General features: G+C 35.6%; 1 protein-coding gene across 2 annotated transcripts in view; it reads right to left on the minus strand.

Moving 5' to 3' along the window:
- Positions 1–4541: 4541 nt before the first annotated feature.
- The window catches only part of LOC121415320 (DIS3-like exonuclease 1), a 41773-nt gene continuing 30773 nt past the window's right edge, over positions 4542–15541 (minus strand). For both annotated transcript variants that reach the window (XM_041608500.1, XM_041608501.1), the window contains exons 19-27: positions 14349–14434; positions 13113–13267; positions 12401–12462; positions 10311–10421; positions 9800–9942; positions 8907–8995; positions 7854–7936; positions 6485–6616; positions 4542–4939 (exon numbers count right to left, since the gene is read on the minus strand). In XM_041608500.1, coding sequence (XP_041464434.1) covers positions 4763–4939; positions 6485–6616; positions 7854–7936; positions 8907–8995; positions 9800–9942; positions 10311–10421; positions 12401–12462; positions 13113–13267; positions 14349–14434 — 1038 coding nt within the window. In that variant the 3' untranslated portion in view covers positions 4542–4762. The remainder of the gene's footprint in view (positions 4940–6484; positions 6617–7853; positions 7937–8906; positions 8996–9799; positions 9943–10310; positions 10422–12400; positions 12463–13112; positions 13268–14348; positions 14435–15541) is intronic.

Consider the following 15541-nt stretch of genomic DNA (forward strand, 5'->3'; position numbering starts at 1 on the left):
GCAAAACCGTCCGCCCAAAAATTTGACAAGGAAAAAAAATTAAGCTCGTCAGGGGGGGGGGCAAAATAGGTATTCAAGCTCGTCAGGGGGGGGGGCAAAAAAAAAAGGTTTTCAAGCTCGTCAGGGGGGCAGGGATATGTCCTTTTGCATGTATGTGTTGTGACTCTTCTGGGGGGGGGGGCAGACGTATATGTATTCATTAGGAGTATGACGTCACCCTCGGCAGCACATGCATGGCTCCCGCAATCATATAGGGGGCGGGGAGGGGGTGATTTAGTTTGAGAGCTATGGTTTGAGACATCGCGCGCAGCCACGTACCATGTGACGTACTAACCAGGGGGGCCATTTACATTGACGAGTGAATACCATGCGCGAACAAAAAAACACGTAAAAAGGATGTCTTTTTCAAAATAGGGGACGTAATGTAATCGTCAAAAACACTAAAATGATTAAAAAAGGGTATCTATCTATCTAGGAAAGCTACGTGTTTATGGTCAAATTTGTGAGGGTATAAAAATCAAGACTAAAATGTTTTATAAAGGATGTACTTTTTGCCATAAGAGTCACACTACGTGTTTAGAGTATGATTGGCGCCAGTGGGGCTGTCCTAAACCCAATGATGTAGGTAAAGGTAAAACAGACGTCCATGATAAAACAATTGAAATATCACTGTACTTTTTAGGGGTTCAATTCAGGGAATACTTGCCGATAGTATCGTTTTTCCAATTGTTAAGGGTAGGGTTTCACACACCAATACTTGTGAAGGGGTGCATTTTCAGAATATGGAAAATATGTGTTTAGAGTGCTTTTTGAGATCTCAAGGTCGCGCATGGTATCCACTCGTCAATGGAAGTGCCCCCTCCCCCCCCCCCCCCCCCCCCGGTATATACAGTACGTGCATGAACAATAGAAAGAATGATATCTGCCAAAGAGAAATTGGTACTGAATCTGCCGGAGTTGGAACACGATCCGCCGGAGGATCGTGTGCCTCATATCGTATAGGCACCAGATTTGTCGCTACACCGGCGGCAGGCTAGCCTATATGATCTACATGTAGTTTGTGTTTTGGAAAAAAACGATGATTTTGATTGGCCGTTGCATCTTACCAATAGACCTTTGACTCATTGCGCCCTCCTTCATAGCTGGGTATAGATGTAAATAGAGCTGTCAGGGATGCAATAACTGCAGACCACCAACGTATGCAAGGCAATGGCACTGACATCCAAGAGCAATGACATCAATAATTGCAAACCTACAGTCTCAACAATATCCTTGGACTCGATTGGCTGAGAAACACAGCTAGATGTCCGACTGTAATCAGCCTTTTCTAATTGATTTACAAATAACAAGGATTAAAAGGGGAACTAATTTCTATATGCAAGCATAATCTAGACTGATGTACTACCATATGAATGTTAAAAAAGTTTAAGTCTAAGAAAATCTTAAAATTGGAAATATTGCTTAAAAACAACATACTATTTGTAGGTAATTCACCGTTTTGTGAAGATTTTCGTTATGATCTCGGTGGATTCCAATAATGTGAACTTAATACAGGACCACTTTCCTCTAAAGAATAGGACACACTACAGTTAGAAATATTGCAAGTTTACAGATGGATCGAGGGGGAGGGGGATTTATGTTATTTTGATACAACATTGACAATTTGAGAATGGGTTAAGAGATTTGTTAAAATTTCATAATTTTCACATAACTTAAATGGGATATTGTTACATGCTTTCTCTTATCATCAATTCAGTTCCACATAGTTATATTCTCACAAGGAAAATAATACATAAACATTTATATCATCTATTAACTTGAATGATTTATTAATTATTGATTTATACAATATGTACAAAAAATATCAAATATACACAGAAATTGTCTGCTCAGAAGATATTTTAACATTCAATGAATGTAAATGATAAATGGGAACAAAATACTACATATGAGTATACATGCACCAATTAATTGACCTTATAATTCAATTTTAAGTTATTTCATTGACCTCAAGATATAAAGAAAGACAGTGAATAATATTGCAAATATGGCTGTTGATGCAATTGGCCTTTAATACCTTTGGTGAACCCATTCAGAAATGTAATGGTACACAGGCTTAACACAAATCATTCTTACCTTACAAAATACACAAAAGCACAGCCAGTGTGACATTTTATAAAGTGCATGCTAAGGAGTTCAATATACCACATTATGAGTGTCCATAGATTCAAACTTCTCGCATGCTTTTATATTTCAATGAGTCCGCAGGCTAAGTTGAAATATAAATTTGAAATTTATGTATACGAATGATACTTTATATTGAACGACAATAAGCATGTACTATGTGTTATATAAGATGGGAACACCTCTGATTTGAAATTGTATGAAAATATATCTGAACTTACCTGAACAACAAAATGTATCTTTAACACAAACAATTCAATTCATTGCGCTTAGTAAAAAATGAAGGTATATACGCGTGTGGCCTGCTGGCTAGCTGCACACTACAGCTGCCCTAGATTTCATGCACGCTTGTGGGATTTTGCTTTTTGCTTTCCACTCCCCAGGAGTGGAGGATGTGCACAAATTGTGTGCGGGAATGACTGATTAAATCTGATGACCGGGGTGATAATATATCTGTAAAGCGCTTAGACACGTCATTCCGATGTATTAAGCGCTATATAAAAGAGTGGATTATTATTATTTCAATATATTTTGCCCCTTTTCCATAGATTAATGCAGGGAAAAAATTGATTTTTTCATATTTTTGCTGAATTCCAAGGTGTTGTACATCACAAATAGCGAATATTTATTCATTTCTTTATTGTAATGAAAAAATATGGCAGAAACGTTTTCCTCACAGTATCGACTGATGATACATCATCCTATGAGGTTTTGTACACAAGCTTCCGTGCAGAAATTGCTGGTATATGCCAAGATCGTGAACATATACCGGATTACATAATTGCAAAAAGAGGGCAATTGACCAATCAGAAGCCTTCTCTCATACAAGCCATCTTTTCTATACAAATATTGCACTATATATTTAACTGTGTGAGCTAACAAACCATATACCGGTAATTTGCATAATACACTGGAATTATTCTCTTTCAATTGCAACATCAATGAAATAGTGTAGCATACATCATAAACATATTCAAGTGTCAAGATTTGAGCCTGCAAATTCATGCACTATGATATCATAAGATGTGTGCTACACAAGGAAAATATCGAAGTAGTGCATGTAATTAGAATTTCTTCACTAATTATTTAAAATAAAAAATTCTATTCTTATGGACATTACAGTTTGAAGGATTTTTTTTCTCCAATATTAAAGACAATATAGAGCTAAAATACAAGTTGTTACTTACAATTTTTTTCAGTTATTTTCTTCACAATGAACACGACTGGATGATTGAGAAGAATCTACTTCAATATGGATATCATTTAAAGTCATGTGGGTGGCAGCTTTCACGGAGAGTAGATTATTATTTGCCGACCACACACTTTGTGAAAAGCATTGAAAATACCTATAGTACAGACTTCTTTGGGGGAGAGCAAACTCGATGTACAAGCAAGTAATTCTTGAGCCAACCCTGCTTAGCTTCATGCGGATGTCAGGTCAGGGAAAATGGGTGAGCTCCCAGTGGCATTAAATATCGCCTGCAGGTCATAGGTCTTTAGATGATAGATATTGGCTGTACATATTCAGCATCTGATTGGTGTCAAAGTTTCCATGAAAACTGGTATTCTTCATTTAACTGTTAACTGCAAAATTACTAATTCGATTGATAACCATCAGAGATACGCAAACTGCACTAACATTGATGGCAAACATAGCAATGCTGTATATCCAGGCAACCAGAGGGCACCCATTCACATAAATCTCTGGTGTTACTTTCATAAATGTATGAAATGGGACAATGTCTCACCACTTGAGGAAATGTTTCAGAGCCATGTTATAATCATGTGCCTACAGGTCTTCAACCACATGCCTATACTTGCTTAGCTCCACGCCGGAGGGTTCTTTTACTTGCACTATTCATGTAGTTTGCACGACAAATCATCAGCTTTGCAAACACATATTTCTTACTTCTTACCATATTGGCCATTAATGACTCCAAGGGTAGATATAGATATTATGTTGGTCAACATATTTGAGAGCGAAGTTGGCTCAGTCAATAAAGTGTCTGCCCGTCGAACCAGAGATCGTGGGTTCAAGTCCACCCCGGGCGGATGACTAAAGCCAGTGTGTTGTGTGTAAACGTCTCTCCCCTGTTTCATAATTGCAGGCTATGTTAAAGTGGAAAACACTCCGTCCCTCGGATAGGACGTTAAATGGAGGCCCCGTGCAGAGGACAGTCAACAACTTTGCATGTTAAGAACCCACTGCACTATTCGAATAAGAGGGCATTATCGTAATATAGGGAACCACCATTCACTTCATACAGCAGCGCTTTATTCAGTTACACGCACGGTTCCCTATTTCCACCTCCATTCACTTTGTACACAAGTGCACGTACACAAATCTACGAGTGGTTCCCAAAACCACGATTTGGCCAATAAGAGTAGCGGGAAACCCCGGTGTAGTGGTCCACTAGCATTCCCCCAATCATATTGGGAGGAGAGACCTGCGGGTCACAGTTCTGTGTGCGCTCCCTTCTAGGCGACCCAGAAAAGCTCCTCCAAAAAACGCCTTTGAATGTCTTTGACGGATACATGGCGCTATACAAATGCTGTGCATCATCATCATCAACATTTGTCATGAATCTTTCTCTTTTAAGTTCATATTAGAAAAGTCTTGAAACATAGTGTAAACATTTCCATCTGTCTGTCCATACATCTTACGCAGCATGGGAAGGGTTGATCCTAGCACTACCATTTGATCTTGAAGATTTATCGATGAAAACGGGCTCTCATCACTCAATGACTTGACCTCCTATAGATAAGAGAATAGAGGAAAAAAGGGCATCACATTTACACTGCTACTTGTAATGCTTAAATTGTATTCAACCTTTCCATACATATTCAAGTAATTTCACGTCTACCAATATCAGCTCCTAGAGTACCGCTTTGTCATTCCTGTACAATATTAGTCTCAAGCGCAATGTTTAGTATTATACAACTCCCAAGAATGTTCTGTAATCTGATTGGTCCAAATCGGATCACATGACATTCAGCAAATTGCACTATTGCATTCAAAATGCGCTATCCTGCACTCTGACGTCAGAGTGCAGGATAATGCGAGGTCTGGAATTATCAAGAATTATCTACAATTTAGATCAAATATAGCATTCGGGGCAACTCAGTAACACGGGGGAGGAGGGGTTGTACAAACAAACAATGCACGCATTCTTGTACATAGAGGACCTAAATAATGAACTCTGTGCTCGACTTGCCAAATGGATATACCGCACTCGGTCCTGCGGACCTCGGTGCGGTATATCCATTGGCTCTTCTTGCACATCATTCATTATTTGGCCCTGCATGCACGCGCTTACGTGCATTATTTGTATAATAGAAACTAGACCAATGCACTGCCACTGTGTTAGTATCTCATGTACTGCCATGTCATACCTGCACAATGTTATTCAACGAGACTATTCTATTTTGTTATACTGTTAAAATATCAGTCAACCCTGGATATTCTGCTTAGCATGCATTATTAGTTACTGCCTTACCGGTAATCTCACTATTCTGCTTAGGTACACCTGTGAATTGAAACTTAAACTGACTATTCAGCTTAGTCATATCTGCAGTATTAGTCACCAATATACATGATCTGAGTAGTCTGTAAATTGTGAGTTGACCTGGCTGTATTGTGTAGTCCCAAATGTACAATGTTAGACACCAATATAGATGGTCTACTTAGTCATACCTGTTATATTTAAGTGACCTCACTTTTCTGCTTAGTCACACCTATCACCAATGTACATGGTCTACTTAGTCATACCTGCAAATATTAAGTGACCTGACTATTATGATTAGTCATACCTTTATAATGTCAGTCACCAATGTACAAAGTCATATCTGTAAATTTTCAGTGACCTGACTATTCCGATTAGTCATACATGTAAATTTTAAGTGACCTGACTACTCTAGTCATACCTGTACAATGTTAGTCACCAATGTACATGGTCTACTTAGTCATACCTGTAAATTTTTAGTGATCTGACTATTATGATTAGTCATACCTGTACAATGTCAGACACCAGTGTACAAAGTCTACTTAGTAACACCTGTACATTTTATCTGATTAGTCATGAATGTAAATTTTAAGTGACCTGACTGATCCACTTAGTCATACCTGTACAATGTTAGTCACCAATGTACATGGTCTACTTAGTCTTATCTGTAAATTTTAAGTGTCCTGACTATTCAGATTAGTCATACCTGTAAATTTTAAATGACCTGACTCATCTACTTAGTCATATCTGTACAATGTTAGTCACCAAAGTGCATGGTCTACTTAGTCATACCGTACCTGGACAATGTTCGTCCTAAGTGAACTGCCAAGTCCATCTTCTTGTAGATCAAAGTTGTGGGGCTTGGAAGCTAGCAGCTCCAACCGGAGAGAGTTTGGGTGTGCTCTAGAGTTGTGAACACTAATACCAACCTGTAGGTGGATAAGAAGATACTTATTTGATCATATTTACTCAACACTCTGCTTTTTATGGCATTGCGTTATTCAAACATTAATTGTGTCTGCTGTGAACTTCTCTACAACATGGAAGTTTGACATTCTGAATTGACAACAATGAAAACTAGACCATGTGCTTGCGGCTGTTCATGTTCAGTTCAGCTCAATTTCTCAGCATAACAAGTGGAGCAAATCTGACAGTCTCACCTGCATTACACAATTCAATACAGCAGCAGTGCTGACTTTGAAAACTACTGTAAAATAATCATTCACAAAAAAACACCATTCATATAATGATACAATACTACGTTCATTGACCCTTAATGACATTTGACGTTGAGCATGTCACCAAGGACTTGTCAGTGTTCATGTTGATTACCTCTATGTCCACAATTCATAAACCTTATCCATAAACTTTGAAAGTTACACTGTATGACATCAATTTAATAATTACCTCCAACATGGCCATATTTCATCGACCTTAATGGCCTTTGACCTTGGTAATGTGACCTGAAACTCGCAAAGGATATTCAGTGATACTTGATTACTCTTATGTCCAAGTTTTATTAAATAGACCAATACAATGTCAGAGTTATGATGGTAATTCAACAAATAACCCCAATGGCCAAAGATCGTTGACCTTGCGCATGTGACCTGAAACTTGCACAGGATGTTCAGTGATAATTGATTACTCTTATGTTGAAATTTTATGAATCAGATCCATAAACTTTCAAAGTTATGATGGTAATTCAACAAATACCCACAACTTGGCCAAAGTTCATTGACCCTAAATGTCAGGATGTTCAGTAATATTTAATTACCCTTATGGCCAAGTTCCACAAACTAGGTCTATATACTTTCTGAGCTTTGATGACATTTCAAAACTTAACCTTAGGTTAAGTTTTCGATATTCGATATGATATGCAGGTGAGACAAAAACGATTGAAGAAAAATGGAAACTTCATACAGTAAATTTAAAAAATTGTGAGAAAAAGTTTCCAGGAATTAGAAAGAATACATGGAAACAACATAAATGAGAAATTACTACGTAAATATCAAATGTGGTTTAAAATCATTGCCCTGATTTATTCATATCATTTCTTTTATCTAAACGTCATTTCATGAGAACCAATGAACCATTCATTGGTTCCCGAGTCACCTCTTCTAAATTTGATTCAGAATTGCATTGATAAACAATGAAAAAAACACTCACTGTGATGTGATCAAAGAGTCTGTATGTGGATACATGCTCCCCTGCCTGCACTGTGATAGCAAACTCTGACCTTGATAGAGAACCTGTGAGAGAAATATGATAACAGTCTCAATGAAAACAATCAAATTCAAAGAGAAACATCTACACTTTTACCTGTCCCCACATGCGAACATCTGCATTGGTGATTTCAATTATGCTTGGTTTTCTTCCTATATCTCAGAAGTTGGCTTTTTTTTTTGTTTAAGTAAACACTGTTAGATCTGTACTGGATAGAGATCTATGATAATGTGGTAATAATTAACCATGAATTTAAAGGCCTTCCCTTGACATTTTTGCACACATTAACTTCTATGTAATGATAATATTCATTACAACATCTCCTCTTTTCTCTGGTATAACTTTAATAATTCCTTATTCACACATGAATGAAAAATATTTTTTAAAAATGAAAAGAGACACCAAAAAGTCACTTGGCAGGTGGTATTGGAGTATCAAAAAGAAAATCACAAAGTCTAAAAATTCATGATCTGCTCTTTAATCCTAGACCTTAATCACAGAAAATTGTACAGAAATAATAACAAAGTTTCTTTGAAATAAAACTTGTATTTCAATAATGTCATTAAAAAAAGGTGTTTCCACTGATTTCCCACCTTGGCTATTGCAAATTTAACAAAAGAGTCTATGCATGGCTTATCATTAGCAAAACAGAGTGTCAAGCAAGTCTGACAGTTTGCCTGTAAAAGCTCGTCATATTATACAGCTACTCAAATTCAAGCTTTCTTTCAAACAAACAAAAATTTGTTTATTTTTTGACCATTATTATGTGATTGAAGTATCAAATTAAAGAGCATTATTGAACTTGTGAACACATGATTTTCTTTCTGAAACTCAGATACCGCCCGCCAAGTGACTTTTTGGTATCCTTGCTTCAAACTGTATGCCATAAACATAAGAAATTAACATATCATTTAATCCAGCTTCTTCACAGTCCCCAAGACCCTCAGGACTTTCTCTTACTTTAATATTACAATCATTAAAAAGATGACGATATACCTTGCACCCATTGAGGTTGATGAGGGATTGATGTATCACAAACTAAACCAGCTTTATCTCGAAGATAGACCGCTCCTTTAATACCATACCTAGATGAAACAAAATATAAACCATATTGAAATATCAGACATATTTTATAGTGTTCAGACACAAGAAAATTCCACAACGTATATGCTACCAATTGATCTTTATACTTAAACAAAAAAATGCCAATGTTAAGCAGACTCATATTTTATCTCCAGTATTTCACTATAATGTCAATTTTGTTACATGTCATATTGAGTTGATTATCATGTTTTGATTCATGTTACATAATGTCATGAATCCGCATTATTTTGGAAATAAATCATTATCTGCTATTTTTTTTCAAGAATTTTGATTTGTCAGCATTAATTCTCTGTAGCAAGGTAACAAAACTAGGATCTTCTACTAATGCAACATTTTTATTGTCACCTGAGGCTCGTAACACAAAGCTTAGCAATGATCGTAGAACATTTTTCTATGATTGATTCCATTGACTACAATGTACAATAAATTGTGAAAATCAAGCATACGATTAATTGCTAACCTTGGTGTTACGAGACCCTGATTGAAATTTGTTGCTGATTTTCGTTGATGAGCTCTGCTTAACCAAAAGCTGACAACTTTAAAGGGAGAATTCACAGAAGGAGGGAGATTTTTCTCGGGTATACACAATACACTGAAATAAATAAATGTATGAATCAGGGAGATGTTGAAAGTCTGCAGTTTTTCACTAGAATATCAGTCAATTTTCAGGGAGTCGCACTGACAATCGGGGAGACTCGGCAGCCCTTGAAATGCCTTTATGATTGGCAGTCAGGTACAACAGATCATAAAATCTAATCTCCAAAAACAAAGACTCTTGCACCAACCTTGGAATAAAAACCAAGACACCATTTGCCCTGAGGTTCTGAATAACAGCATCAACAATACACGCTTCATCTGATGGTTCTCGATCCTTGAAGAATAGGGCTTGAAACAGTTCTTGGGAGTCCTTTTGGGCATTCTGAGCAGCCTTCAAAAACAAGACAAGACATCAAACTAAACCCACATCTCCACAATGCTAGTAAACAAAAGTAGACTCAAAATTCTCAGGAGTTCTTATTAAAACTATTGCAAATATAAAATAACCAATTATGCATTATTTCAGGTTAACTTCAGTGACCAGGGTTATGAAATAAGTTTCATCTTTTTATTTTAAGTGATAGGTAGGTAATAACTATTTAGCATTATGTGATCAAGAAATAAACCAATAGACAATTGTCATTGCTTTTCAATTTTTTTTCCATAAGTGCATTCTAGTTGTATTGTGAATACCTTGCGGTGTGTATATTTACAGACTTGTCTAATATTAGGAACAAGTACATCAGAATTCAAACTTACTCTATGTTTCCTGTTCAGGTGTTGACAGAGTTCCTGCAGGTTCTGATTACTTTGCAACCCAATTTCTGATTCTGGTACCTCTCTCATAGCAGCAAGTAACAGACGATGAACCTTAAAAACAAAAATAATCACCATTGGTAAGGGTGATGGAGCAAACTATTGAATCTGAATTGATTTGGATGTAACTATCTTTTTCAAGCTGAGAAAAGGCAAGACTGAACATAAGTTATCATTGAGATAATATGAAGATATTACACAGTACAACACCATATTTATAATGATGATGATGATGATGAACATCATTTGTATAGCACCATTTATCTGTAAGAAATTAATCAAAGGCGCAAGCCCCCCCCCCCCCAATATTTCACACATTATTCACAAGCTTGCTGGAAAAGATGGGTCTTTAGTTCAAATCTTAATGTCTCAATGTTGTTACAATTACGAAGTGGGATTGGCAGAGAAAATTTAGACGAGGAGAAACTGATGAAAAAGATCTATCACTGTACGTTTTTAGACAGGTACTGGGCACTTGAAAAATGAGTACAGCAGAACGAAGTCCACCCTGCAGCTATATTGACTTAGATATTCTGTTGTCCACTGACAAAAGAGAGCAACTTTGACTGTGTTCCAAGATTGACTTTTTTTTCTTGATTTGGGATACTTCCTGTATATTTTACATGATTCTAAAAAAGGAACTGGGACTCACATAGTCCCCAACGTCTGAAATAGAGACATTTCCAAAGCATTGTATCCACAAGAAAACATGACACATTTTCTCATTTACTAAGAATCTCGTTCCATTGAGTCACTTCCTTTTGTCAGTGGATATGGGAGTATTACCAAAGCAATGAATTTTTACCAAAAATAATACACAGTATGTACACACTGTCAGTCTGCGCATAGTCAAGACAATGATCTTGATTTTTTTTTACCGTTAATCCATTGGTTACTTAAACCGGATGGTTGATGTAAAAGTAAATGGAAATCAAAGCATCCAGTAGTCAACAGGTTAAGATGGCTGTCAAATTGAGAGATCAGCAAAACATGCAAACATCAATTTTACAGTTTCATTATTACCTATGATTTAAAGGTCAAGTCCACCTCAGAAAAATGTTGATTTGAATCAATAGAGAAAAATCAGACAAGCACAATGCTGAAGATTTCTTCAAAATCGGATGTAAAATAAGAAAGTTATGATATTTCAAAGTTTTGCTTATTTTTAACAAAATAGTTATATGAACGAGCCAGTTACATCCAAATGAGAGAGTCGATGATGTCACTCACTCACTATTTCTTTTGTTTTTTATTGTTTGAATTATACAATATTTCAATTTTTACGAATTTGATGATTAGGACCTCCTTGCCTGACGCACAAAATGTTAAAATAATGGAATTCCATGTGTTCAGGGAGGAATGAAACTTCATTTCACATGACAATGACCAGAAAATCAAAATATTTCATATTTCAAACAATAAAAAACAAAAGAAATAGTGAGTGACATCATCAACTCTCTCATTTGGATGTAACTGGCTCGTTCATATAACTGTTTTGTTAAAAATAAGCGAAACTTTAAAATGTCATAACTTTCATATTTTACATCCGATTTTGATGAAATTTTGAGTGTTAAGCTGTTGAATTTTTCTCTTTTTATTCAAATCAAGTTTTTGTTGGGGTGGACTTGTCCTTTTAGTAAATTGAGGGATGAAAAAACACATTCTCAGGTTAAATTGGATTGGATTTGCATAGTACATCATGCAGATATGAATATTTTCTTACAGAAGAAAGAAGAGAATTTGGGATAATTCTAAAGGTTTCGTGTATGTGCATTGTACTGTGGGTCGAGATATCAGTGATGTACACAAATGAAAGCATTTAAAAGGAAAATTAATAATATCAGTACATTTAGTGAAACTAAATCATATAAATCCAAATGAGAGATGCAACAACAAACTGTAACTTTCATTTAAGGAGAGTTTTAATAGTGAAATCAGGATTTTTTTCTTGGTACAAAACATACTAAACAAATACAAATTATTCCAATGAGTAAATGCAGTTTCAGACTGATCTTGTCAATTTGGATACTTACAATGATATCAGCGTATCTTCGTATGGGAGATGTAAAATGTGTATACCTGTCCATTGCCAAACCTATGAAAAAAATAAAAATCAATGATGAAAATTGGTTTGGGTCATAAACATTATCATGTATGAAGTAGATGGATCCAGTCAAAATCATAATTGGCGAGAAGAAATTTAATGGGGTATACAACATAGACAACCCCTTTTGGCATTTATTACAAAATCATGGGTTGAAATGAAGTTTATCAACAACAAAACTAAGGTCAATTTATTTGGATCTTCTTCGCAAGAGGTCACTCATCTAATTTTTATCTTATCCATCCATAACACTGCACCTCTCTTTGATTTGCATATGAAAAGGGCTATGACAACCAAACTCATATACCTCTCAGAAGGCTTAGTGGTACCTTATGACCATCTATTATGGCAAGTTCCCCCAAGTCTGCGCAGTCCCCTTGTCTGCGCACACACGTATCTGCGCGATTCTAGTAAAAGAAGATACGCAACGAAAACAAACTTTACACATGCAAAATAAAGACAGATATTCATTTTAAAATCTGATGACACAAAATGTTGGAAAAATAATGAATTCGGGGCATTTCATGTGACGTCCTCAAAATGCAGCCATTCTCATCAAAATATCTGAATCATTTACAAAGTGAATTTGTGCGCAGACAAGGATCAAGGTTGAGCTTACCATAAATTTAAGATTAGCTTACCATAGTGAAAGAACTGATCAACAGACAGGCTACCAGTTGAGAAGTAGAGGGCGTTAGACATTGCCTTGGTTGCTAGGGAACGAAGAACCTTGTTGAAGACAGGATCTTTCCTGTCTATACATCTATCAAGGGACTCGGCAAGTAGCTTGTTTGAACTGAAATAATAAAAAAAGGGCAATGTTTCATGGTATCCATCTTGAAATGATTGTATGCCTCACTCCCAAGAGATTGAAAGAAACTCATCAATGGAAAAAAAAAGTTAATCATGTATATCAATCTTAACAGAAAGTTAAAGGAGAATGAAACCTTTGGAACAAGATAGTTTGTGTGAGAACAGAAAAATCAAAGAAACAGATCAACGAAAGTTTGAGAAAAATCGGACAAATAATGAGAAAGTTATGAGAATTTGAATATTGCTATCACTAATGCTATGGAGATCCTATGTGTGATGTCAATAGTGAACAACTCTCCCCATTACTTTAGTATATATTTCAGTAAAAATGCCTGTTTTATCACTTTTCTCAGTAGATTTCTATATGAGGGCATGTACTACAGATTTTCATAGAATACATCATGGATAAAGAGTTTGTATCAGCGTAAGAAAAAGCAAAAAGAGACATTTTGATGGTATTTTATAGTCCATCAAAGGGAAACTTGTTCACATGTGACATCACACATCCTTGTCGCATTGCCAATGGGAGGATCTCCATAGCACTAGTGATTGCAATATTCAAATGCTCATATCTTTTTCATTATTTGACAGATTTTTCTCAAACTGTCTTTATTCTTATTCTTTGATTTTTCTGTTTCGACATAAGTCTACTTGTTCCATTCCCCTTTAACTACAAAAGTAATAATTAATGCCTCCATTATTGCTACATCTGAATCATATCACTCAATAAACTTCTCAAAACTTTCATAATCTAATCAGATGATCACTCTCATGAGCATACATGGATCACGTCTGAAATTGATATAATACAGTTCTTCAGTTATCACAAGAACGAACCATTTTTATAAATATATTCAAATCTTATCCTACATGCATACATATACATGATCCAAGATTAAAATTGATTTAAGAAATGATCATTAAGTTATTGCCAGAAAGGAAAGAGTTGAACAAATCCAAAACACAAATATCTCAGCAACCACATACGATGGGAGGTATAAAAATTGTGACAAAGGTAAGCTTTTCATTATCAGTAACCTGCATATAACTCATATAAGTCCCACCTGGTATCTACAGTAAACCCCTTAGACCTGGCACTGGTTATTAGATCCTGGAACTGTTCCTGCCTTGGAAGTGGATGGTGTCTTAACTGAAACAAACATTGAAATTTAAATTTAATATTCACTCCAATGATGAAACATTTAAAAAAAAAAAGTCCCGAGAACAGTAAGTAAATCAATTTTTCAATTGAAGAGGCTAACCAGTTGAAATAAAACTGAAAATTAATACATAGATAGATAGATAGATAGATAGAAGAAAGAAAGACAGAAAGAAATATATTGCTTCCATCTGCACTGTACAATAGAAGCAGATAATGAATGTAAACTTTCACACTGATATTAAGACTGTTGTAATTCCTTTTCAATTCAATACATTGTTGTCATCGTATTCCGACAATCTGTATTGTTTTCCTTGTCTGTACCTTAAATTATAGTATACAGTGTTGTTTTGCTTTGTCATTTTTCATTTGAAAAAAGGAAATTTTGTAATAGCCTGTAATTTTCATGTGGATTTGATATGTAATAAATGAGACCAGAAATGGTATACAGAGAAAAAAAAGACTGTTGAGAAGAATTAGTATGAAAATATATATGCATATAAATCTTTAATAGATTGCCATCCAGAAAATGTTCTCATATTCAATTAATAAAGTTTGGACTAAATTGCCCATGGTAAGATCAATTTCAGAGTACACTTTTGTGTACAGTTCATGTAATATGATATGAATAAAGAACAATTATTAAGTCTCTCTACAGTGCGTTTCAGAAAAAAAGGTAATCCAAATCTAGAGGGCTGGTATTCAAATTATATTCAATTTGGGGAAATTAGTCTGCATGGGTTTGAAAGAGAAACTCATTAGCTTTCTATCAAGTGCACATTTTACCACTTTACCAAAACTTGGAAATAGTGGTGCCTGCACATGTTGTCTTCAACATCAATTAATTCGGTCATGCGTGGCACAGATGGTACAAATAGGGTCTCAATGGAAAGCTGATGAGTTCCTCTTACATACCCATGCAGAATAATTTCACAAAGTTAAATATGATCTGAGTACACGCCCTCGAAATGTGGATTATCTTTTTTTCTGAAACGTACTGTATATCAGTGGCTGCTCCAGTAGAAATAAAGTCATAGTGTGCCTTAACATCAAGAAAATTGTGTGGTTCACACATTTGCACTCTAATCATTTGTAAAA

The sequence above is a fragment of the Lytechinus variegatus genome, chromosome 5 (genome assembly GCF_018143015.1).
Source record: "Lytechinus variegatus isolate NC3 chromosome 5, Lvar_3.0, whole genome shotgun sequence".
Taxonomy (NCBI): Eukaryota; Metazoa; Echinodermata; class Echinoidea; order Temnopleuroida; family Toxopneustidae; genus Lytechinus; species Lytechinus variegatus.